General features: G+C 39.0%; 1 protein-coding gene across 1 annotated transcript; it reads left to right on the forward strand.

Moving 5' to 3' along the window:
* Window positions 1-1,366: 1,366 nt before the first annotated feature.
* Window positions 1,367-20,676, forward strand: ciita (class II, major histocompatibility complex, transactivator). The gene is made up of 23 exons (XM_062439326.1): window positions 1,367-2,366; window positions 8,975-9,037; window positions 9,456-9,518; window positions 9,729-9,773; window positions 9,973-10,047; window positions 11,138-11,242; window positions 11,423-11,488; window positions 12,359-12,406; window positions 13,739-13,942; window positions 15,127-15,177; window positions 15,339-15,452; window positions 15,547-15,606; window positions 15,717-15,934; window positions 16,074-17,431; window positions 17,673-18,209; window positions 18,335-18,514; window positions 18,609-18,680; window positions 18,772-18,852; window positions 18,944-19,027; window positions 19,624-19,707; window positions 19,800-19,883; window positions 19,992-20,075; window positions 20,154-20,676. Exons 1-23 carry the CDS (start codon window positions 1,367-1,369, stop codon window positions 20,227-20,229), a joined length of 4,752 nt encoding a protein of 1,583 aa, XP_062295310.1. The 3' UTR covers window positions 20,230-20,676.
* Window positions 20,677-21,292: the final 616 nt, after the last annotated feature.

The raw sequence follows: 21,292 nt of genomic DNA on the forward strand, positions 1-21,292 counted from the left end.
AACTGAATATGCATCCTGCTAACAGACAAACAACCACATAGCCACATAGACATTAGGCATTCTCACAAGTTATACGGCAAGACCCACCTAGTTCTAAGGTTTTATTTTATGTTATTGTTGGTTGCAATCTGCTGGGTTTGAAAAAGTATGACTTCAAGCTCTAAAATGTTGGAAATATAATGGAAATTAAGTCTGTTCAAAACAATATAATTGCAAATATACAGCAAGGTAATTACTTAGAATGTAAGCCAATCATTTTGATGAATGAAAACGTGAAGATAAAAGTGACCATATATCTACCATATAGTTGTTGTAGTTAGGAAACCTTACACATTATACAATTTTCTTACCAAATACTAACTGCAGTACACTGTGTTTAGTGTCGGAAATTATTCAATTATTTCATTTAAGAGTTGAAAGTAGTTTTGTCCGTCGTCCATTAAAATAAAATTAAGACTATTGCTTCAGTTTGCCCTCCCATCATCATCTAACTTTAATAGATAACATGCACTGACTGTGTGGTGCAAAGGTTTGGCAAGAGTCATGGTTAATGGGAATGTCAGCAAGGCAAGCATGAAAAAAAAACATCTTAAACCATTGTTTGTTTGAAACCAGTTCCAGATCTGAAAATAGGCAGTAGACTAATGTGTCCCTTTCAGTGATGAAACTTGTAACAACTTGATTAAAGAGTGTACTGTACTTTATATCCTTGTTAATTTATATGTGAATAATTGTGTTTGTGATTGCAAACTAGTGAATTTTTTTTTTAAACCATAACTGACTCAACATGGAATGGGGAAGGGCATTTTTCTCGTTTAGGGAAATGAACAATTATTTTCAATGTGTTTTATAGCAAATGGAAAAGTCCCTAAAAGAGTGAGATAATGATTTGTCAAACTGGATTTTATGAGACAGCAGTGAGACTCTTAGTGATGACATTGCCTAGACAACTAACACAAGGCCTATTAGAAATGGAGTCATGGGAAATGTATAAATGTATACAGCTATATACACTATTTAATTGTTGTAAAAGTGTGTGGTGTGATTCTGCACTCAAGATACAAGACTCAAGACAAAAAGCAGTGATGAAATACCATTAGAAAATGTTATTGAGAATTACTAATGTAGTGATTTCTTTAGGAGGATCATACTGATTGCATTTTTGGGAACTTCACTTCCTAATAATATGTAATCTCTTCCTCACACCAAAAAGTTGAAACAACTCCTAGAACAGACCTCCCCTTCAACCACACAAACGCCTCCCTCCATGAGGAAGAACACATATTTATCTCTGTCCCTTTAAATATAATCAATATAGATGTATGTCTTGCCCTAAATCAATGTCCACGGAGCAGAAGTTGTCATCATGGCCCAGTTCGAGGAGGTTCTTGGCGGAGTGCGGCTGGCTCTGACCTGGGCCTCTCTTGCTGAGATCAAGGCTATGCTGGAGGGTTTAGTGGAGGAGCAGATCATCTCAGAGGCCTACAGAAAAAGCTTAAGTCTTCACCGATTTATTGAGGGGATTGCACCTGAGACCATTCACAGCCAATCAACATGTAAAGCTGGATCTGACAAGCTGGAAATTCATTCTCAAGAATCCACCGCTCACTGGCAACAAGATCAATGGGGTCAGGTGAGGAAATACGGGTTATCAACGTCAAGAGAATCTGCCATCACTATCCACGACCAGTTGAGATCAGAGGATGAACATAACAGTACATGGTCCAAGCCAAACCTTCATCCACTCTATGGTTCTGTGAGCCAAGGACATAACCCTAAACTGATACAGGAGTTGAGCCATTGGATGTCATCAAGAGGGCCAGTGATGGACGAACACTACACCAGTCACAGGATTGTACGTGTAAGTGATAATGAAAGAGTAGATGAGTCGAATTCGGAGGATGAGAAGGAGTGGTTGGAGCAGGTAGAGGAGGCAGCCAGGCGAATAGCAGTGCCTCTGTGGCAGCACTGGGACCGAGGAGAGAGAATGTTACTCCCCCTACTCCCATGTGTGACTGCTGTATGTTCAGCAAGTGCAAAAAGAGCGAGTGATGCACCATGTCCTGTTTCTGATATGGAAGATCAAACAGAGCTTGCAGTCGCCTGCCAGATGCTAGACTTGTATACTGACAGTATGGAGGTCAAGATTACAAACACAAGCTTGACATTGGATACAGAGGGAGCCACCTACTCATTAAAAGGCCACTGTTTCTCAATGTATGACAATGTAGCGGCAACTGAATTGAACACGGATCATTTCAATATTTGTGAAACAACTGACACAGCATTAAATGCATCACCTGTTGAGGCCCGTGCAGCAGACGAATATGAAAATGAGGATAAGGAGAGGTTGGATTCACACTGGGGTAAGTTGAGAACGCTATCACAACTGTGTCTGCCATTTTCCTTTTCTTGATTTTCAACCAAAAGTAAAGGATGAAAGTCATCTCTGTCACCTGCCAATATTTTGTGCCTTACAAGTGCCTTACAAGTCGAGTCAGACAGTCTCTTATTCAGTTAATACCAGGACAGGGTTTGGCTATTAGTGTGTGTCCTACTTTCACTTTCATTTTGAGTTATTTCCAAAACATTAGCCATGCAAAGAATTTTAGGCGATGCTTATACCTGCCCTGTCTCCAAATAGTTTGGATAGTTTCTTCCCAAAGCTACAGTCTATTATTTCTTACAACACACTAATTAACCTTAATTACTCAGAGAAGGGCTTGGTTTCCTCTCTGTTAGGAGGATACAGTCCAAAATATAAACTTTCAAATAAATATTGATGTCCGTCTCACTTCTCGGCCAGTCTGCTCTGCTAGACTCTTTTAAAGCTTGTGAAATCTTAACTCAGAGTTTGCATTGCAAAGTTAAACTGAACATTAAAAATACAATGTATCCTCTAGTGTGGGAAACCTGCTATCAGTGTACATAACACAAAGTTTGGAGACAAGAAAGGAATGCTTGGTTAAAAAAATAGTTTGTTTCTGTCAAGATAACTGTGATAGCGCTCACATACAAGGGCAGAGTGTTACATCTGCACATATATCAGCACACGTTATTGTGATCTCTGTAACCACGCAATAGTGTCTTTGTTTATTAGTTGAAGTTTTATCTAAGATTTGTTGCATGTATTCCCCCGCAGGTCAGATAATGTTTTTCCTGCCTAAAAATGACAGCAATCTTAACAGTTTTGTTCTAATGAATAAAAAAAAAAAATCGGAATCCTTCAATCAGCTATAAAAACAAATGTGATAACTCTTTCCTGCCTTTGCTCACCCTATACAGGTTTCCTTAACGCACGCATGCAAAGGTAACACATTTCCCAGAATTGACTGAGCGTGTGTGTGTGTGCCCGTATGCCCGTATGTGTGTTTTCAAGTGTTTAATCACCAGCGGAAGTGGCACTGGAACTGGTTTAAAGTATGTGTTTGTGTGTGTGTACAACATGTACACACACACATTGTTTTGAAGTGTTGAATCACCAGTTAATTGTGGTTGGCTTGTCAAAAGGAACAAAAGCAGTGTGTCCAGTTGGTTAAACACTGATTTTTGGGTCTTTGGTTAAGGTTAGGCTTAGAGAAATAGGTCAGGGTTAGAGTTAGGCAGGTAGTGGTTATGGTTAGAGCACTGTTGTCCAAACCTGCTCCTAACACACCTCATTCTAATAATGTGGCCGCGATCCAGCAGCCACAATAATCGTTATCAAGCAGCTGAAGCTTGTCAACAGGCTTGATAACGAGTTCATTAGAATCAAGTGCGTTAGAGTGGGGAGATACCTAAAACAGCAGTAGCTCTTCAGGAGCAGGGTTGGAGACCACTGGGTTAGAGTATGTCTCCTGGAAATGAATGTAAGTCTATGTAATGTTCCCAAAAGTTTGTGTGAGTGTATTCATCTGATTTGCACTCATGAGCAGGTAAAGCAGGTACTTTCCACCATACCAAGTCACCACATTTACATGTCCACACTAAGCCTGTGGTGTATAGTGTTATGAGTTCACAGAGGGAGAAAATGGCTATTACAATTCAAGCAATGCAAGTATTATAACTTCTCATCATTTCAAAGTTAAAAATAGAGAACATTGACCAACAAGCATTAGTCCGTCAGTGTGGAAATACTTTTCACTGATACCTAAAAAGATCTTTATGTAACTCATAAGTAGTTGTAACATAATAACTGTACATCATATGAAAAGCATAAAGTAAATCAAGTAAATGATGGAATAAAAAAAAAAAAAGAACTAACATCATTAAATTATTGAGAGTAAAATAATAACTGATCCCTCAACAAAGAAGACTTTTGCGTCATGAGGTGGCTGTCTAGTCCCATCATGCTGCCTATGAGTACAGAAGGCAGCTTCAACACAGTAATTGCTTTTGGTTGCCCCCTGAGACTGGTCTCAACCTCAGCTATAAGAGACATGTGTTGGCTACATCTGCTACACTTCTTTAGAAATCCATGCAAATGTTAACAGTGGGTTAAAAGGAAATTACTAGCATGGAATACACAGAGAAGTCATAACAAGACAGGTGCGAGGGCTCTTTGCTGCAGTTTAAACTCTAGCAGCTGCATTCTGTATCTAAGATTGACAAGAAGTGTGACATATGTTAAATGTGCTCTCTCCTATCAGTAACTAGCCTAGAACTCATGTGTGTTATCTTGCCTTACCTGCAGAGAGTTAGTGAGTAATTACTGATGTTCATTTAAGGTTCTATGATGATTTAAAAATGTTTTTTCGATTATGTAATTAGTAAATGAAGACCAAAACTGAAACTGCAATGCAGCCTATTCAGAAACGAACTGCCACACCAAATCTCTCTGATCTGGTATTCTATTGTACCAAATTTGGCAAAGTGAAAGTAAACATCAGTTTATTCTCAGAGCTGGTTGCGCAGTAGTATAAGGTGGTAGTTGATGAAACTTACCGTGGCTTGAAGTTTATCACACGGGAAATATGCAGCAGGAGTCCAACCGACCAACTGGAGACAGAGAACATCATCCAGGGGGGCCCTTAACAGGTAAATGTTACCCCGGTGCTCATAGAGCGTTTATCCAAACTGCGCAGTCCAAGGCAACAAAAAAGTCCGGGATTTTCCCTTCATCTCAATTGGTTTGATGTAAATATATATATATATATATGTGTGTATGTGTGTGTGTGTGTGTGTGTGTGTGTGTGTGTTTATAAATGATTTTAAATTGTGTTATAGAAGTATATAGTGATAGAAGTTTTATCTATGCTTGATGTTTTATTTTATTTTTTGTTAAAAATGATATTTGCGTCAGGTTGACATTTGTCGCCCTTCAAATAACCGTAATCCATCCTTAAAAAATACTATCTGTTGGAAAGGATTATTTGCTTTTATTAACCGTTATGTTTTGTATGAATTTAGCTCCAGAATTTCAGCCATGCCAGAGTGTAAACTCCATTACGCATGTTAAGGGTCTTACAGTGGTGCGTGCGAACCCCCCATCGTCACTATCATTTTTTTTTTTTTTGCGTGAATACCTGAGATGAGAGGTTGTTGTTGGGGGAAGATGAAATTAACACAAAGTATTTTTGGGGAATTTTAGAGAACTAAATGAAAGTGATTGTTCTGAATCAGTGCGTGCCTTGCCAACAATACATGAAAACATGAACGTGCAGCGTGGGTGTGGGTGTGTGCTGGACTGTATGAGCGCATGTAGCAGAAACAATGAATGTTACTGTCTTAATTGAGACTGAGCAATATATATATAGTCTTTGCTCTCTTGCTTCGTTGTTTGTTTGTTTGTTTTTTCACCTTGCTCATATGTTCCATTACATGTGTCAAGTGTGTTTGCCCATTTTGATTTAGTGCCAGAGCAAAGTAGGTTGCTGAAGTCGACTAGTTCCTCATAGTTTAAGTCTGTAAATAAGCAGCAAGTGTCCCACACTGACATTTCTTGAAATAAAGTGTTTGCACTTGAGGAAGCCTTATGGGCAGGTGCATCTGATCATAAATGCTCTGTAAGGGGGTTTTCTCTTAATTGTTAAAATAGCATGAGCAACTGGTTTATTATCTAAAACTATACAGTAAGATGTGCTCCGGGTATCAGGAAACCATGTCTTTGGTAGTGTAAAAGTACACATTCAAATTTTATAGGTCCATAATTGCAGAGAGTCTGATGGGTTGTATTTGTTTTGTGGTTTGTGGTAGGAGTTCAGCCTCACTTCATATAGTATGAGAGCAGGAATCATTTCCATTGTTTGTACTTGCACAAACCAGATAGCTGCAGATATGTGCACAGAAGTGTTTGTGATCTTTTGGTTGTAGCAACTGGCATTTTAAAGGTTAGAAGGTCAATGGATCCCATGAAGAGTTTGGTGGTATGGTTTTTTTTGGACATTTTCATCCCCCAACTGAAAGAGAAGTTGGTGGACGATTCAGTTTGTTGCCATCTGTCACCACAAGATGCCATTAAATCCTACACACTGCACCTTTAAGACAGTCTCTTGTTTCTGAGTGCAATATTGTGCAAAAATAAGTCTAGACAGTATTGCCACATTTCTGAAGCATTTAAAATTAAAAAAAAGGTTCAGGACCAGCTGGCATTTGTGGATGCATATTATGTAATTGTTTAGGATAGCTAAAAACAAAAGTTATATTCCAAAAATATGTAAATTATCCCATGTGGTCACTTCAGTTGTTCTTTTTATCCAATTCCAATTTTTCTTCTACGTGCTGGTTTTACAGTCTGAAAGCGACAGACAGAAAAATCTTGAATAGTACTGTGAAGTTCTGTTGAAAGGTTATTGGAGTTAAACAAAGGGATCTTAGTTATTTTTGTGTCTAACAAATTGTGAGGAAATCCATGAGCATAGTGAACCTACGTAAGCAGGTGAATTCTTATTAGGATATCTTATCGAGTATCAGCACCCACCTCCTTTTAACATCAATCAGTCTTTTATTCCTGTTTTATCTTGCTGCCCAACCTTTTTGTTTCTAAATTCTTGTGCTTTTACAACCTAATTACTTTCTTCATCTTTTAGATTGTTGTTTAGATATTGATAGTTACTTATTAATGTTTTTTTTCACACAGTTAAGTTTGTCTTAATTTTATAGCCATTCATTGTTTTTAAAAGTTGTATTGAATTGGACTGAATTGAAAAACAGAGGAACTGTCTACCTGCCAGTAAAGTTGTTGTTTTGTTCACCTGCCAACAGCCCAGATGAACTGGTTCATCAGACAATTTTGTGTTTTATTATACCCAGTAAGTCACTAAGATGGCAAGGCTTGTTGGTTAGCAGGGCAGTGTCACCCTGGTTGCACTAAAGGAAGGGTGTGTATCAGGATGCACTCAAACATCGTCATAACAAGGAAAGCCATGTGTCCTAAGGGGGCTCTAACAGAAACCAAAACTGTCTTTTTAGTTTTGTCATAGTGACTTGTTTTGATGTTGAACAATTACACAGTATTGTTTCTGTTTAGAGAGCTGGACTGTTACCTAGTGTGCACAAGGTGAAAAGCAACACTGCGCATTGTAGCTTTCAATACAACAAGCAACTACAAACACACTAGCATGAGGTGAATGTGTTAATCAATGACTCACAATGCGTTGAGGAATGCTTCATGGGCTGTGTTAGATTGGCTTTAAAAGAGTAGTCTTCTGATTCAGGATTTTACTCAAAACATTGTCGGACTCATTAAGGACAATTTGAAAAAAAAAGAAAACGATCAAAATCAATGCAGCAGAACCAGAAAATTCTTCTTTCTTTCAAAAACAATGGCCACTACATTACTGCCAATGAAGCTCAATTGATGTCATTTGGTGTTTTATGCTGGTAGCAGCTAGTGTAAACCACCCCACCAGATTTGTATTTTTATTTTCAAACTTATATTTAGCCCCAACTCATAGCGTTGCCAAAAGTGGCATCGCTGGAAACAAATCATCAGACTTTGGACAACTCCCTGTCAAGCAAAAAAAAGCTTTATATAACCTTTGCCGAAGATGCAATTGTACTCCACAGGACCTGTTAGCCGACTATGATGTGTATAATTGATGAAGTGCACCTTTAATTTAAATTCACGGAGAGAAGGAAGATAGAGATACCCAAAACAATAGCCCAGTTAAAATACCAAGTATAAAAAGTAACTGTTACATAATGTAAACCAGTTTTGGATGAGTATCAGTTCATGATGTAAATTGCATTCCATAAAAGCTTCTGTCTGCTTCTTTCATCCAGTGTATTGCAGTGTATGAACTGAATTGTCTGTATTGGGTGTGATGCATAGTTCTTTGTCCTTCTTCCTTCCTTCCTAGCTCTCGCTCTGTGTCAGTGCTGAATTTTGTTAATCAAATTTGGTCACATTGGATTATGGCATGCTTGTCTTTGAATTTCAGTTTCAAACAGATCAGCATTACAGACAGACAGACAGACACACACACACACATACACACACAGTTGACAGTTGAAGTTGTGGTTTTACTGTAGGCCGTTATTGGTAAAGACACTATTTTTTTCATTCGCCATGGGTGCAAAGTACAATACAGCTGGCATTAATTTTGATGACATTTTCTGTCCATCCCTCTTTTAAGCAGCACTCGTGCAAATGTGTTGCTTTTTTGGTGTTACATTGTAGTAAATGTAATATCTAGGTTTTGGGCTGTTGGATTGACATTGACATTTCATCAAGTCACCTTGGGCTCTAGGATATTGTGATGGACATTTTTCATTGTTACATTGTTCATTGTACATAAAGCTATAATGTGATGTTCTATCATAGATAGAGCAGAGAGTTACACTTGCTACACAAGAGCCACCGACTCTTAACAACAACCCATAGCTAATATCAATCAAACAGCCTTCTGGGCATACAAGAGCCAGCCATTCACAGAAACACGCACGCACACACACACACAGAGTGACTAAACATAAGCGTAAGAAACTAAATTGTAGACTTAAGATATTAATTGACCTAACTTTCCTTTTCATTCCTTCTGTGTGTTTGTGCTAGATACCAAGATGCAGGAAGAGGAACAGAATCTGCCTCCCTATTCTGACTTGGAAGATCTACAAGGTTAATATTGCCAAAATGTCTTACAGGTTCCTTAACTGTATTATGTACTTATTGTGCAACTAATTAACTCACTTAACTGCATGAACGGCATGAAATTCAAACTGAAACATTACAAAATGCAAAATCATTGTTTTTAATGAATGCAGTACCTTTTGTCATTTGCCTATGCCCATTATGTCTTTGTTTCTAGCACATGACATGAGGTTTATTTACATTTACAATTACTTCTCACAATATCATTATCCCTTTACATATATTTGAGAACAATGACAACAATGTTGTTTTAAATGAGAGTCAGCTATGAGAATGCATGTAGGTGTCGGTATCTTCATTTTTTTCTTTTATTAATGACTTGAATCATTAATTGACCTATCTTCCTTTTGTATTCCCTCTGTGTGTGTATATGTGTTTGTGCTAGTTACCGAGATGCATGAAGTGGAACAGGACCTGCCTCCCGATCCTAACTTTGGAGATCTACCAGGTTAATATTGGCAAATTTTTAACAGGTTCCTGAACCGATTAACTGACTAAATTCCATAATGACATCATACCATCATGCATAATATTCAGTATGTTTGGTTGAGGTAGAGGTGAAAGCTAGAATCTCTCCAGACTGAGGTGAAAGGTGCTTCATGGGAAAACAGTTGAAAATGTTGTGTCTAATAATTCTCATTACTTGTTTTACATTTAGATTTATCTGAATTCCTCAATGATGATTACCTGCGAAAGTTTATGGGTAAGTTGCAACTAAACCTTGTTTGAATTTTGACACACACATTCTCACTCAATTCTCTCTCACACACACACACACACACACACACACACACACACACACACACACACACACACACACACACACACACACACACACACACACACACACACACACATATTCAAGTATAAACCCAACACCCTCTATGCATTTTCTAACCTAGAACAGGAAGACACAGAAATCCTCTTTGGTGATCCATGGTTGAATGGTGTGGACGTCAACAACAACAACAACAACTGTAAGATCACTTCTACTTTTTTTTCCTTTTTTTGTGTGACCTGTAACATCAGCTAAATCAGTTCAGGGAAAGTTGAGTTTAATAACAGTCAAATTAGATCCTCAAAAGATCTTGAAGATACTGGAATGAACTTTGAAATCCCTATATTTCAGGCACTAGATTTAGATAGATAGATAGATAGATAGATAGATAGATAGATAGATAGATAGATAGATAGATAGATAGATAGATAGATAGATAGATAGATAGATAGATAGATAGATAGATAGATAGATAGATAGATAGACAAACTATATATATAGCACATTTGCTTGAGTATAATTGCACAGCAGTAGACTGTATAAACTTGTATAGTCCATGGAACCCTCCATTTCAAGTGTGCGAGTGTGTGAGTGTGTGTGTGCGTGCGTGTGTGTGTGTGTGGGTGGGGGGATTACTAGGTGTTCAACAATGAGGTGCTGCAAAACCTCTTCCCAGAGACCAGCAGGGAGAACAGTCCATGGTGGGGGTGGGAGGGGTCTCTGATGATGTTGTGAGCTCCTTCACATTTAGATTTACCTTCTGTATCTTCACATCTAGCCAAAAGCAACACATGAACTCATGTCTATTAAATTGAAGACCAATGCTCTGCTTGGGGTTCTGGAACCCCACAACCCTCTCCAGCAATGGATTTTGATATGATTTATAATGGTGATTGGTGGTGACACTGCTTTTTTGCAGCACTACTTGGTTTAACAGGGTGGTACATCGAGCTGAGGTCCAATTCACTCCAACATGAGTCAATTCACCTTGTAGCATATATGTACATAACTTTGTTGTAAAACTTTTTGGCAAGACCATGCAAAATGAAGGGTTATGGCTCTGGCACCATTCTACATTTTGGGTTTCAAAGAATTAATGAGGAACTAAGACCAATGCCAACAAAACACAAGGGTTGAGAAACATTTTCTTGGTTCACAGTGACAGTCATTGGCTTGCCATAACTTTCAGTTCTGTATTGAGATGCTTGAGAAAAATAATAATTCTGGTTAATCTGACTGCTTGCTTGCTGCCTCACTGAATCTTTTACTTCCTCATTGATGCGTTTCAGGTGATATTATCACAACAACAGCATTACCCAGCGCAGAGAGCCACCAGCAGGAACAGCAGCACAATGTAACAAGCAAAACAAATCACAGGAGTAAAAGACCAAGAGGTAGAGAAGCAGCTTTTAACTAGAACCCACTGACTGCAGCTCAGTGTCATATGTATACTGTCTAACTGCCCTAATAATCCCTTTGACATATAAATTCAATTTTGAAATTGCATGAACTAACACATCGGCTTTACTTGTGTGTGTAGATTCAAATTTTGGATATATATTTTTCCTCACCAGCTCCCCGGTCACAACCTTGCACTGAAGGCAACATGCCAACCAGAGCTAAAAGGCAACGAGCAGCAGGTGAACCAAACTGTTTACCAAACTGTTCATTTGGTTTTCTGTCTGTTAAGTATTAACAATATTTTGGCGTTTGATATGGCAATAATTGCTTTATTACTTTTCATTTTTATAGTCCATCACATAATGTCAGTACAGAGTCCAGTGATAGGCATAACTCAAGAATAACTAATTGCAAAAGAACAGAGAATTTATATGACAGGAGTGCTTTCTCCTTCAGTTTCACAATGATAAATCCTTTTCTACATGTGTTGTAAATAGACAGAGCTACAAACTGTTCAAAATGCCATAGCTGCTAATCACATCACCACTTTTCAGAAATCCGTATACTGTGTTCAGATAAGCCATTGGTTTTAATTCAAAGCATTGTTATGAAAAATCATTTAGCAGGCTTGCTTGAAACGTGTGATTCATCAAGTTTGCGTTCATGTTTGCATAATTGGTGAAGCGGCGCAGACTTTTCAAATCAATCAGTAAACTTGTACTTCACCACTATGCAATGGTAAAAATGCATGACTTTATATTTACTGTAATGGATTAAACATCTTTAGAAGGTTTCAAGATATGAGTAGAGGCAAATGGTTGCCTGGAACAGTAGGAAAAATGCATTAAACATTTAAAACTATACAGCATGCATTGCATTAAGATACAATGCAAAAAATGCAAGGTAATAAAAATAATAATAAAAAACACAGTAAAAGAAAAATCTCTATACTGTAGGAAGGTGGTTCCCGAGGACCGATCATCTCCTTTTGATTGGTCCTCTTCCATCCCCCTACCATACACACATGTAGTCTTTCTTTAGTAAAATAACACATTCATACTGCATGCAAATAACAATCAGTTGTAATCTTTGTTGTTCAACTCTTGCAGGTCGAGCAAAGACTAAAAAGGCACAGACTGAGCCAGCTGTCACTCAGGGTAAGTTTTCATCATTCCTGCTCTAAATTGTTGGAATTCTTTATGCATTAGGACAGTTTTTTTGTTTTTTTAAATGAGCTATTTCAGGGGCTAGGCTAATCGGTGTAACTCAGGTTATATGGCTACAATTTGGACAGGTTTGTTAAATAGTATAATCAATGCAGATGTAACTTTAAGGGTAATGTATTAAACAGACTGCAGACAAACAGCCTGAGCACTATGTAAATCACAGTTTACTCTGTAAGATAAGATATATTAAGAAAATTTCAGATAAGTTAAAGTTAAAGCTAAGTTAAGTTAAGTTAAGTTAAGTTAAGTTAAGTTAAGTTAAGTTAAGTTAAGTTAAGTTAAGTTAAGTTAAGTTAAGATCAGATAAGAATGGGTTAGGGTTAGGGTTAGGGTTAGGGTTAGGGCAGTACACTGTGATGTAAGAACAACTGTAAAAACAACAAATATATTCGTTCATCGATTGCACAGGCCCATCTACACCATCATCTCATAAAAATGCACACATATTACAACAAATACTGTGATGAACAATAAGAAGAAGAGTACAGCTACGGCTTATGCACATTGCAGTCTATGTGGTGTTGAGGGCTTTAATAGACAGAGGAACAAAGGAATATTTAAAAAATGTGCTTGCATAAGGAAATTTATATTACTAAATACTATATATAGTATATTAGTAAGTGTCATTTTGCATATAAGGCTAATCACATGGGGCTGCAATAGTAACAGTAGACTCATGGGTGAAAGGCATGCTAGTTTACAATGCTTGACTTGGTTCTTTCATGTCAATGAAATGTGGATAAAAAAACAGGAAGTTTAATTTGTATGTCAAGAAGTGACATTGATGAAGCAAAAGAAGAAACCTCACTTCACCCAACTTCCTCTTGTTCAGTTTAAGATAACAAATTTTGTTCTCAGTATGATGCAAAATCTTGTTGTTTAGGCAAAGATGTTGATATTTACTTGCATTACAAGTGAAATCAGCTATCTACTGTTGATCACTGAGCACCTAGTTAAATGTTTTGTTCAAGGAGGACCCAACAATAACTGTTAATAACTTGGTGTACAGTTTGTAGTTTATTGGCTAATTTTGCAAAACAACCCTTTAACTGTTTTTACTTGAAATCTTGGATGGCTGTGTCTTTGTGATTGCCAGTACAAAAGCCTCAGTCTTAACATAAAATATTAGATTCCCTTATTATTTCTTGGGAAACTGAACTATTAGTTTGTTTCCTTTCTGCAACCCCCATCTCAGATACGGTCAAGATTAACAAAACCTGTTTAAAGAGAATGATAAGAATGTTGTCCCTGGTTGTTTTACAGGTAGTGACATGGGATCAGAGCCAATTCCAGCAGAGACAGCAGGCCTCTCCACATCTCCACCGAGAATCCTTCAATTCCATTCTCCCATCCAGTTTATCACCATCCCAGACACCCCAGGATATCAGGTTGTTCAGACACTGAGTCTCTCTCCTCCGGTTATTCTTCCACTCCCAAATACAGCTGCTGCACCCACATACATATTTGGTGAGTTTAAGCATTCATATGCATTCTTTTTCATAAGCACAGTTATCCGTTTTTGGGTACACCTATTCAATTTAGTGCAGTCTTATGCAATCCCCGATAATATGTCCTGTTTGTGGAGCTTATAGTGTTCTGATTTTGCTGACATTGTGTCAGAGAGATGTGTAGAGGAAATGAAGACTAGGATTATTTTATTCATGTAGAGCATAATTTAACTAACTAGGCCGGAGACACTAAAAAACTTTTTTCTTAATATAATTAGCCTAAAAAAAGATTAAAGATATTTATTCACTCTATTGCCCTGGACTGAGACTTCAGGGTCCAGCATACTCAGGCAAGCATTTTCAGTTACCCTGGCTAATTACATTCCTACTTGAATTTTAGACCGTTCTCACACAAAAAAAGACAGGATAGGCTGAAAATTCAACCATCAAAAACAAGCTATAGTTACATTTACAAATTGTCAAAATCTTGGACATAGCTGCAGGAGACCGTTGTTTGCTTCCCGCTTCCAAGTGCGAGTGTCACATTTTCAACTACAAGTCGGGACACTTCGATTGTTGTGGTGTTCACTGTTGCCATGATGACGAAGGCTGAATAACTTTAAGGAAGTAACTTTAACCCACGCCATCATTCTTTAAGACTAAGCAGCAGGCTCATGCGCCAAAACCTAACCAGATCTTAACCACAGCTCTGTCACACGATTAAACATCATTATTTTTTTACAATTACTGCTGATAAAAGCAGCATATTAGAAAAAACTCCTATGGATTGTTTTGGAAATGCTCCTATGAATTAGTCTGGAGTGCGGGGTAGTTTTATTATGATGATGGGTTACACTTTGTCTGTACACCCGCCCATACATTCCTGAAAAGAGACGTAATCAGGACATTTAAGTAAAAACAATTGTCAGTGGATTGTGGATATGTAGGGGCTCAAAGCATTTGGGTTGCTATCCATTTTTCACCCACATTGTGAACTCCCTTCTGTTTATCTTTTTAATTACATTTTTAAGGATTTTATCCCTTGAATTTGTGTTTTATTGTTTTAAATGTATGTGTAATTGCTTGTACCATGTAAAGCCCTTAGTGAAGTCTTATACACAGTAAATTACTTGTCATGTCTTGGGTTGCTCCCTCATCATGTCTTTTAATTGCATATATAATATATCTCTATTTCTAATACAGTGCCTGCTCCCTCACCACCCCGCAACCTCCAAGTGCCACCCCTCTCCCCTGGTGAGTAAAACTCAAAAAAAGTTGTTAAGTTAATGTGTGACAACTTCTACCAAGATCTTACAGTGACAGTGTTGTGTGGGTTACATAGTTAAATAGTTCCCTATTTACAGGTTGTTGTTGTTTTTTTTTTAAGTGTTCTCATTTTGATTCTCCTTTTTTAGTGGACGGTGCAGTAGCACCAGTTCAAATGAGTTCATCCCCACCTGGATCTTTGTCAGATACTGCTAGCAAAGCTATGTCTCCCCTTTGTGCTTCACCACTCTCCCCCAGTAATGGTGAGTATCTGTGTCATACATCTCTCTCCTTGTGGGTAAGTTACCCAGTACATTTACTTCCATGTTAAAAATATCATGACTTGTTGCATTTCAGAGACATCCCCCTGTAAAGAATCACCTGTTCCTCAGTCTCCCACCGTCCTTGACATTCCACGTAAGTTTCCACGTCTTTGAGTCCTTTCTTTTGCTTTGATCTAAAAATTCCTGAAGCTGCAAATGTTGTGTGGTAGAGCAGCTTGGTATTCAGTTGTCTTTCATCTCCAGAGAGTGTCAAGGACTACATTCAGAAGGCCAAAGTCCACATGAGTCAAGCCTGTCAGGATATGGAGGCAGGTTTGAACCTGACATCTCATTACGTAGATGTGGAAGTGATCCAGAGAGAGATTCTTCGTTCTGGAAAAAACACAAACAAATGCCTGGACAAAGAATTAGTCATCATGGGAGACACAGACCGACAAAAAAGCTTGTTGGGGCAGAGTCAGGTAAGAATTTCACTTTCACTGGACAGCTTACAGCAATCATTGTCAAACTATGTGCTTACATAACTGATAACATGAAACCATGCAGCTGAGTATTTTCATTTAGTTATATGTAAGTGTATGTTTAACTGTGTCTTCATAGATCTTTGAGAGCTCAAATGGAGACAAACCCAAACGCTACATATTGCTATTCAGCAATGCAGGCATGGGAAAAACCACCCTGATCAAGAAGCTGTGTCTTGACTGGTCCAGAGACTGCATCCCTCAGTTTGACTTTGTCTTCTTATTGGATGGCAAAGCACTCACCATAACAGAGCCGACCTATAGCCTTCAAACCCTCCTGCTCAACCTCTCCTCCTTTGCCCCTTCCTGTATTGACTCCCAAGCAGTGTATGCTCAAATCCTCGCAGCTCCTAAGCGTGTGCTCATCATTTTTGATGGGTTTGAACAATTGCGGGACTATGAAATTCTACTCCAGACTCAAGAAAAAGATTTATTCTCATCATTGCAGAAAGACAGTAAAGCGCAGACATACACAGTGAGACAGCTATACGCAGCCATCCTTCAGAGGGCCCTCCTACAGGGCAGCACGCTATTGCTCTCTACCCGACCAAGAGGCACTGCCAGCCAGCTACTGCGGCGGGCGGACAGCCTTTTGGAGATGAGTGGTTTCACCCCCACGTATGTCGAGAGTTATTTGTCAAAGTACTTTACTGATCCTGCCCTCAGGGCATCTGCTTTGGACTGCTTACAAAACTCCAGCTATCTACATCTCCTCTGCTGGAACCCTGGGCTATGTCGGCTGGTGTGCTTGGTTTTAGAGCAGTCCAAAAGTTCAGGGACTCTACCGAGAACTTTAACTGGGCTCTGCCATCAAGTGCTTCGCCTAAAAATGGAAAGGGACTGTAGTAACACAAACTCACAGGCTGAGGCTCAAGCACAAATATCCATTCAATGTGTAGAAGAAACCCAGACACATGTCTCTAGTAGCACTGATGTGAAGAGAAGATCCAAAAATACTCAGAGAAAGTCCCGAACACAGGTGCACACTCGTTCTCGAACCCAAAGAGCAAGGAGGGCAAAAGCAAAGGAGAAAGAGGCAGATGATTTGGAGGCAGAGGAGATGAAGAGTGGTGGAGGTGAAATACAGAGCACAGAGGACAAAGAGTTGCTGTCCCAGGTGAGCTCTTTGGCCTGGGATGGGGTCAAAGCCAACTCTTCTGTCATTCCCGCAGGACGGACCATATCCGCCAAACTCAAGGCTTTTGGCCTCAAGACAGGGCTATTCCTCTCTCACCACCTGAGGACGACACAGTTTTACTTAAGTGGTGAGACGGATGGAGCAGAAAGAAAGGACGGAAAAGAAATAGAAGGAGGAAGGAAAGGAGAAAGAAGGGTGAACCGAGGAAGCACAGATGTGGAAAACAGTGAAAACATACTTCTGTGGGCCAACCCCTTCCTTCAGAGTTACCTGGCAGGGGTCCATCTGTCTCTGTCAAGGTAAAAATATGTAGTTTTTTGATTCACAACATTTTTGAAGTCACAGGTTTTTATTGACAAACTAGACTGAAGACCTGGTTGAATAAACATTTAGTCTGGCACAGATCCAAAATGTTGCTTGTTAGATTAAAATGAAAGAACATATCCCCTTTAACTCCTACTGTCAGCCTCTTTTCTCTTCCACTTTGACGGCACTACCCTGTCTGAATTTCCCTGAACCTATTTCGCTTGTTTCCCACAGAACTGTATCAGACCGTTCCTTCCTACAGACCCTCCCTTTCCAGTCAGGCCCAAAGGGGCGTCGGCGACCCCAAAGAGAGGAGCTGGAGCTAACATTGAGATTTGCAGTTGGTCTCCTCTTTCACAATCGGACAGAGCTGCAGAGGCTTCACTTGTACACAGAGACAACCTTCAGAGACATGGTGGTCAGCAAGCAGGGTTTAGTAACCAAACACATTGAGGAACTTTCCCATGTTGACATGAGCCCCGCACAGATTCTGGAGGCATGTCACTATGTTTATGAGGCAAGTTTCACACATGATAACAATAGCAGAGACAGTGGTGGCACACGATTGGCCACTCACCTGGCAGCGAACCTTCCAGAGGTCCTGACATTCCACGGAGTTTCACTCAGCCCACTGGACACGTTCGCTGTGCAGAAGATTCTTGAAAGGGGTGGAACTGAAGGTAGAAGTTTCTGTTTGGATCTCGAGGACTCTGGGATACAGATCTCTGGACTCAGGGCCCTGGTGGGGCTCAGCGACATCAACACATACAGGTACAGTCCATATCTCCAGAAACTGCTTGGTATCATGTGATTATTTGCTAAACTGTAAATGTCGAATTTTAGCTTGGCAGCCCAATATCAGGCCTTGTGAGACTAAATCTTTGAGTATCTTCTAGGGCGTGCATTGCCGATGTCATCACCCTATGGGGAGAACTAAAGCAGAGTGGTGAAGAGGTGCTCCTACAACAGGTGGTCTCCAAGTTCAAGATCCACCCTCTGAAAGCCACGCAGGTCTGTCACATAGATCACCTGGCCAAGCTGGTGAACATACATGTGAACAGGAGACTGTCAGACAGGTAATGCACCACACATGGACGCAAACACATAGATACACATGGATATACTTTGCAACATATAGGCTAAAGTACATGTTGTTGTGTTCTCCGGTAGCTCCAGCCAATCAGATTCCATCCTGGCAGAAGGAGTGCCAGCAGTCAAAGAGCTACACAAGCTGGAGTTTGCGTGAGTAACTCATTTTGACATTGTGCCATTTCATGTTTGAACGGGATAATTATGAAGATGTCAATGATGGCAATGGTGTCTTTTGCTCTAGGCTTGGTCCAGAGAGTGGCCCCCTGGCTCTTCCCAAGCTGTGGGAGCTCCTGCCAGGTTTAAATAACCTGCAGCACTTAGAGTAAATAATACTTTTTGTTTTTCCTCAGTGCATCAGTCTCTCTGTGTGTTTCTAGTTTCTCACACTTGTGCTCTCTTTCTCTCTCCTTCAGTTTAGAGAAGAGCAAGATCGACGACAAAGGAGCTGAGAAGTTGGCAGAAGCTTTAGTCTCCCTCTGCTCTCTTGAGATACTCAAGTGAGTATGACATCTGAACTCCTCTGTTACCTTGTTTTAAGTGTGCTCCCAAGCTGGACTGGATAAAAAAAGACCAAATTTCACAATGTCATTAAGTTATGTCATCTTGTAACCACGAATAACTGTACACAATGTAGCAATCCATCTGGTAAATGTAGAGATATTGCACAGGACAAGTGAAAACCCTGCTAGTGGTGCTAGGTGAAATTTCACTTTCACCAAAGTCATTTTAAGTCACGCTCTTGTTACCATGAAAATCTTTGTAAATTTCACACCAATCTATTCAATAGCCGTAAAGATATTTCGGTCTGGGCCAAAAATGTTGACCGATGGAGTGGTATTTCTATTGCTCAAGCTTACATGGGTGAAGAGCAAAATATTTAGAATTTCCAGTACAATTTTTTTTATCATTTAATCATTCGACTGGAAATTTTGTTTTTTTTAAATGGGTGCTTTAGCTGCTGAGGGGAAGTATGTGCACTTTATAATGCTTATTTAAACATCTGTTAGGGAAGTGGAGACAATAGAGACTAAAAACATATGCATTTTTTTGTACTTCTTGTGTTTTTACCTGTGACCTCTTTTTTGGCTTACAGTCTGTCACAGAATTGTATAGGGGACGAGGGGGTGAAGAAACTCACAGCCACACTGAGGGATCTACCCAAAATGCACCATTTAAGGTATTTATTATAAAAACACTCACATCCCCACACCCAAACCACATACTGGTTCGAACTATAATTGCACTTCCCTCTCCCTTTGTTTTTTACAGTCTCTACAGTAATGTGATTTCTGATGAAGGGGCAGAGAGTTTGGCTGCTGCCCTCCCTCACATGGCATCTCTCACTGAGCTAGAGTAAGATTACATCTCACATTTTCATCTACTGAGTGTTAGTAGATACCACAGTGCTACACTTAAGAGAAATGTTAAGTCTAAATTTGTATGTTTTGTTCTGTTTGACAGCGTGGCGTATAACAAGTTGACAGATGTTGGTGCACAAAGCCTGGGAGCCAGTCTAAGAAACTGTAAAAGAATCAAGATTTTGAGGTAAGAAAATCCCAACCACATGTTACTTAATAATATCTCTTCATCTTTATCCAAATGGTTTTTTTTTTCTCATCTCAGGTTGTGGAACCAGTGTATTCCATACGGAGTATTTGAGAGACTTCAGCAGCAGGACCAGAGGATCGCTTGGCATTAGACTGTTGTAAAATGTTTATACCACAAGGCTGTGAACTTGTGTGTTTACACTACACAATAGGTACAGCAACTACATTCCCTAGAGCATTTATGCTTAAGAGACTGTGACAGTAACAAACACAGAGCAGGAGAGAGGAGAGAGCACTAAAACAAACAAACCAAACATAGATGATTACTTGCTGCTTTATTCAACCATTCAAATCTTTCTGGATTCATTCTATTATTCCATTCTTTGCTGAAGGAAATAATAATCTCTCCATTTCAAACTCAGAAAGCACATTTGCACTATGATTTTTATATTTTAGGCTTGAATTGTAGATTTTTTTTCTGTGATTTTGTTTACTGAAGGGCCTGTTTTTTTGTTTGTTTGTTTGTTTGTTTGTTTTGTATGGAAAAAAGTGCATTTTTACTTGCTGTAAATCCTACATTGTTTTGCAATCATCTGCATCTTTTGTATACATAAAATGTTTCATATTGTCACTAGTCATTTTTCTGTCTTGTGTTTCCACTAACCATTTCACATGTTTACTGAATTCATCCGGTTATTTAAACTTCTTTTCACTTCCTTCAAAACAAGTTTCTGTTCTCCATTTAGATGCAAACTGACCTTTACCATTGTGATAGTGTGCGTAGGTGATTGATAACTAGTGGCTCAAAGCCATATTTAACTTCGTATCACGGACTGATAGACATGGCATACTTTTGATGTCATGGTCAAATAGAGGGAAAAAACAAAACTGTACTGATAACATGAATTTTTACCGTAAAGGTTAAATTAAAAGAAAGAAAGGACACATTGTAGGAGGAAATGTGTCAAAATACAAGCAGCAGTTTATCTGTAGATTATCACTGAAGGAATTCAATCAAATCTTCATTTCATGCACTTCACTTGATTCTATTTTTCTGTGTGTGAATGTGTGATGTTACTGGTGTTACCAACTTTTTAAACCTTTTCTCAGTCAAGGATCAACAGATTGCTATTGTTTTAACAACAGGAAACATCAGGTAATGTCAGTTATTAATTTCAGACATTTTACTGAGTATATTTATATTATACTCTGTAG

The sequence above is a fragment of the Scomber scombrus genome, chromosome 18 (genome assembly GCF_963691925.1).
Source record: "Scomber scombrus chromosome 18, fScoSco1.1, whole genome shotgun sequence".
NCBI lineage: Eukaryota > Metazoa > Chordata > Actinopteri > Scombriformes > Scombridae > Scomber > Scomber scombrus.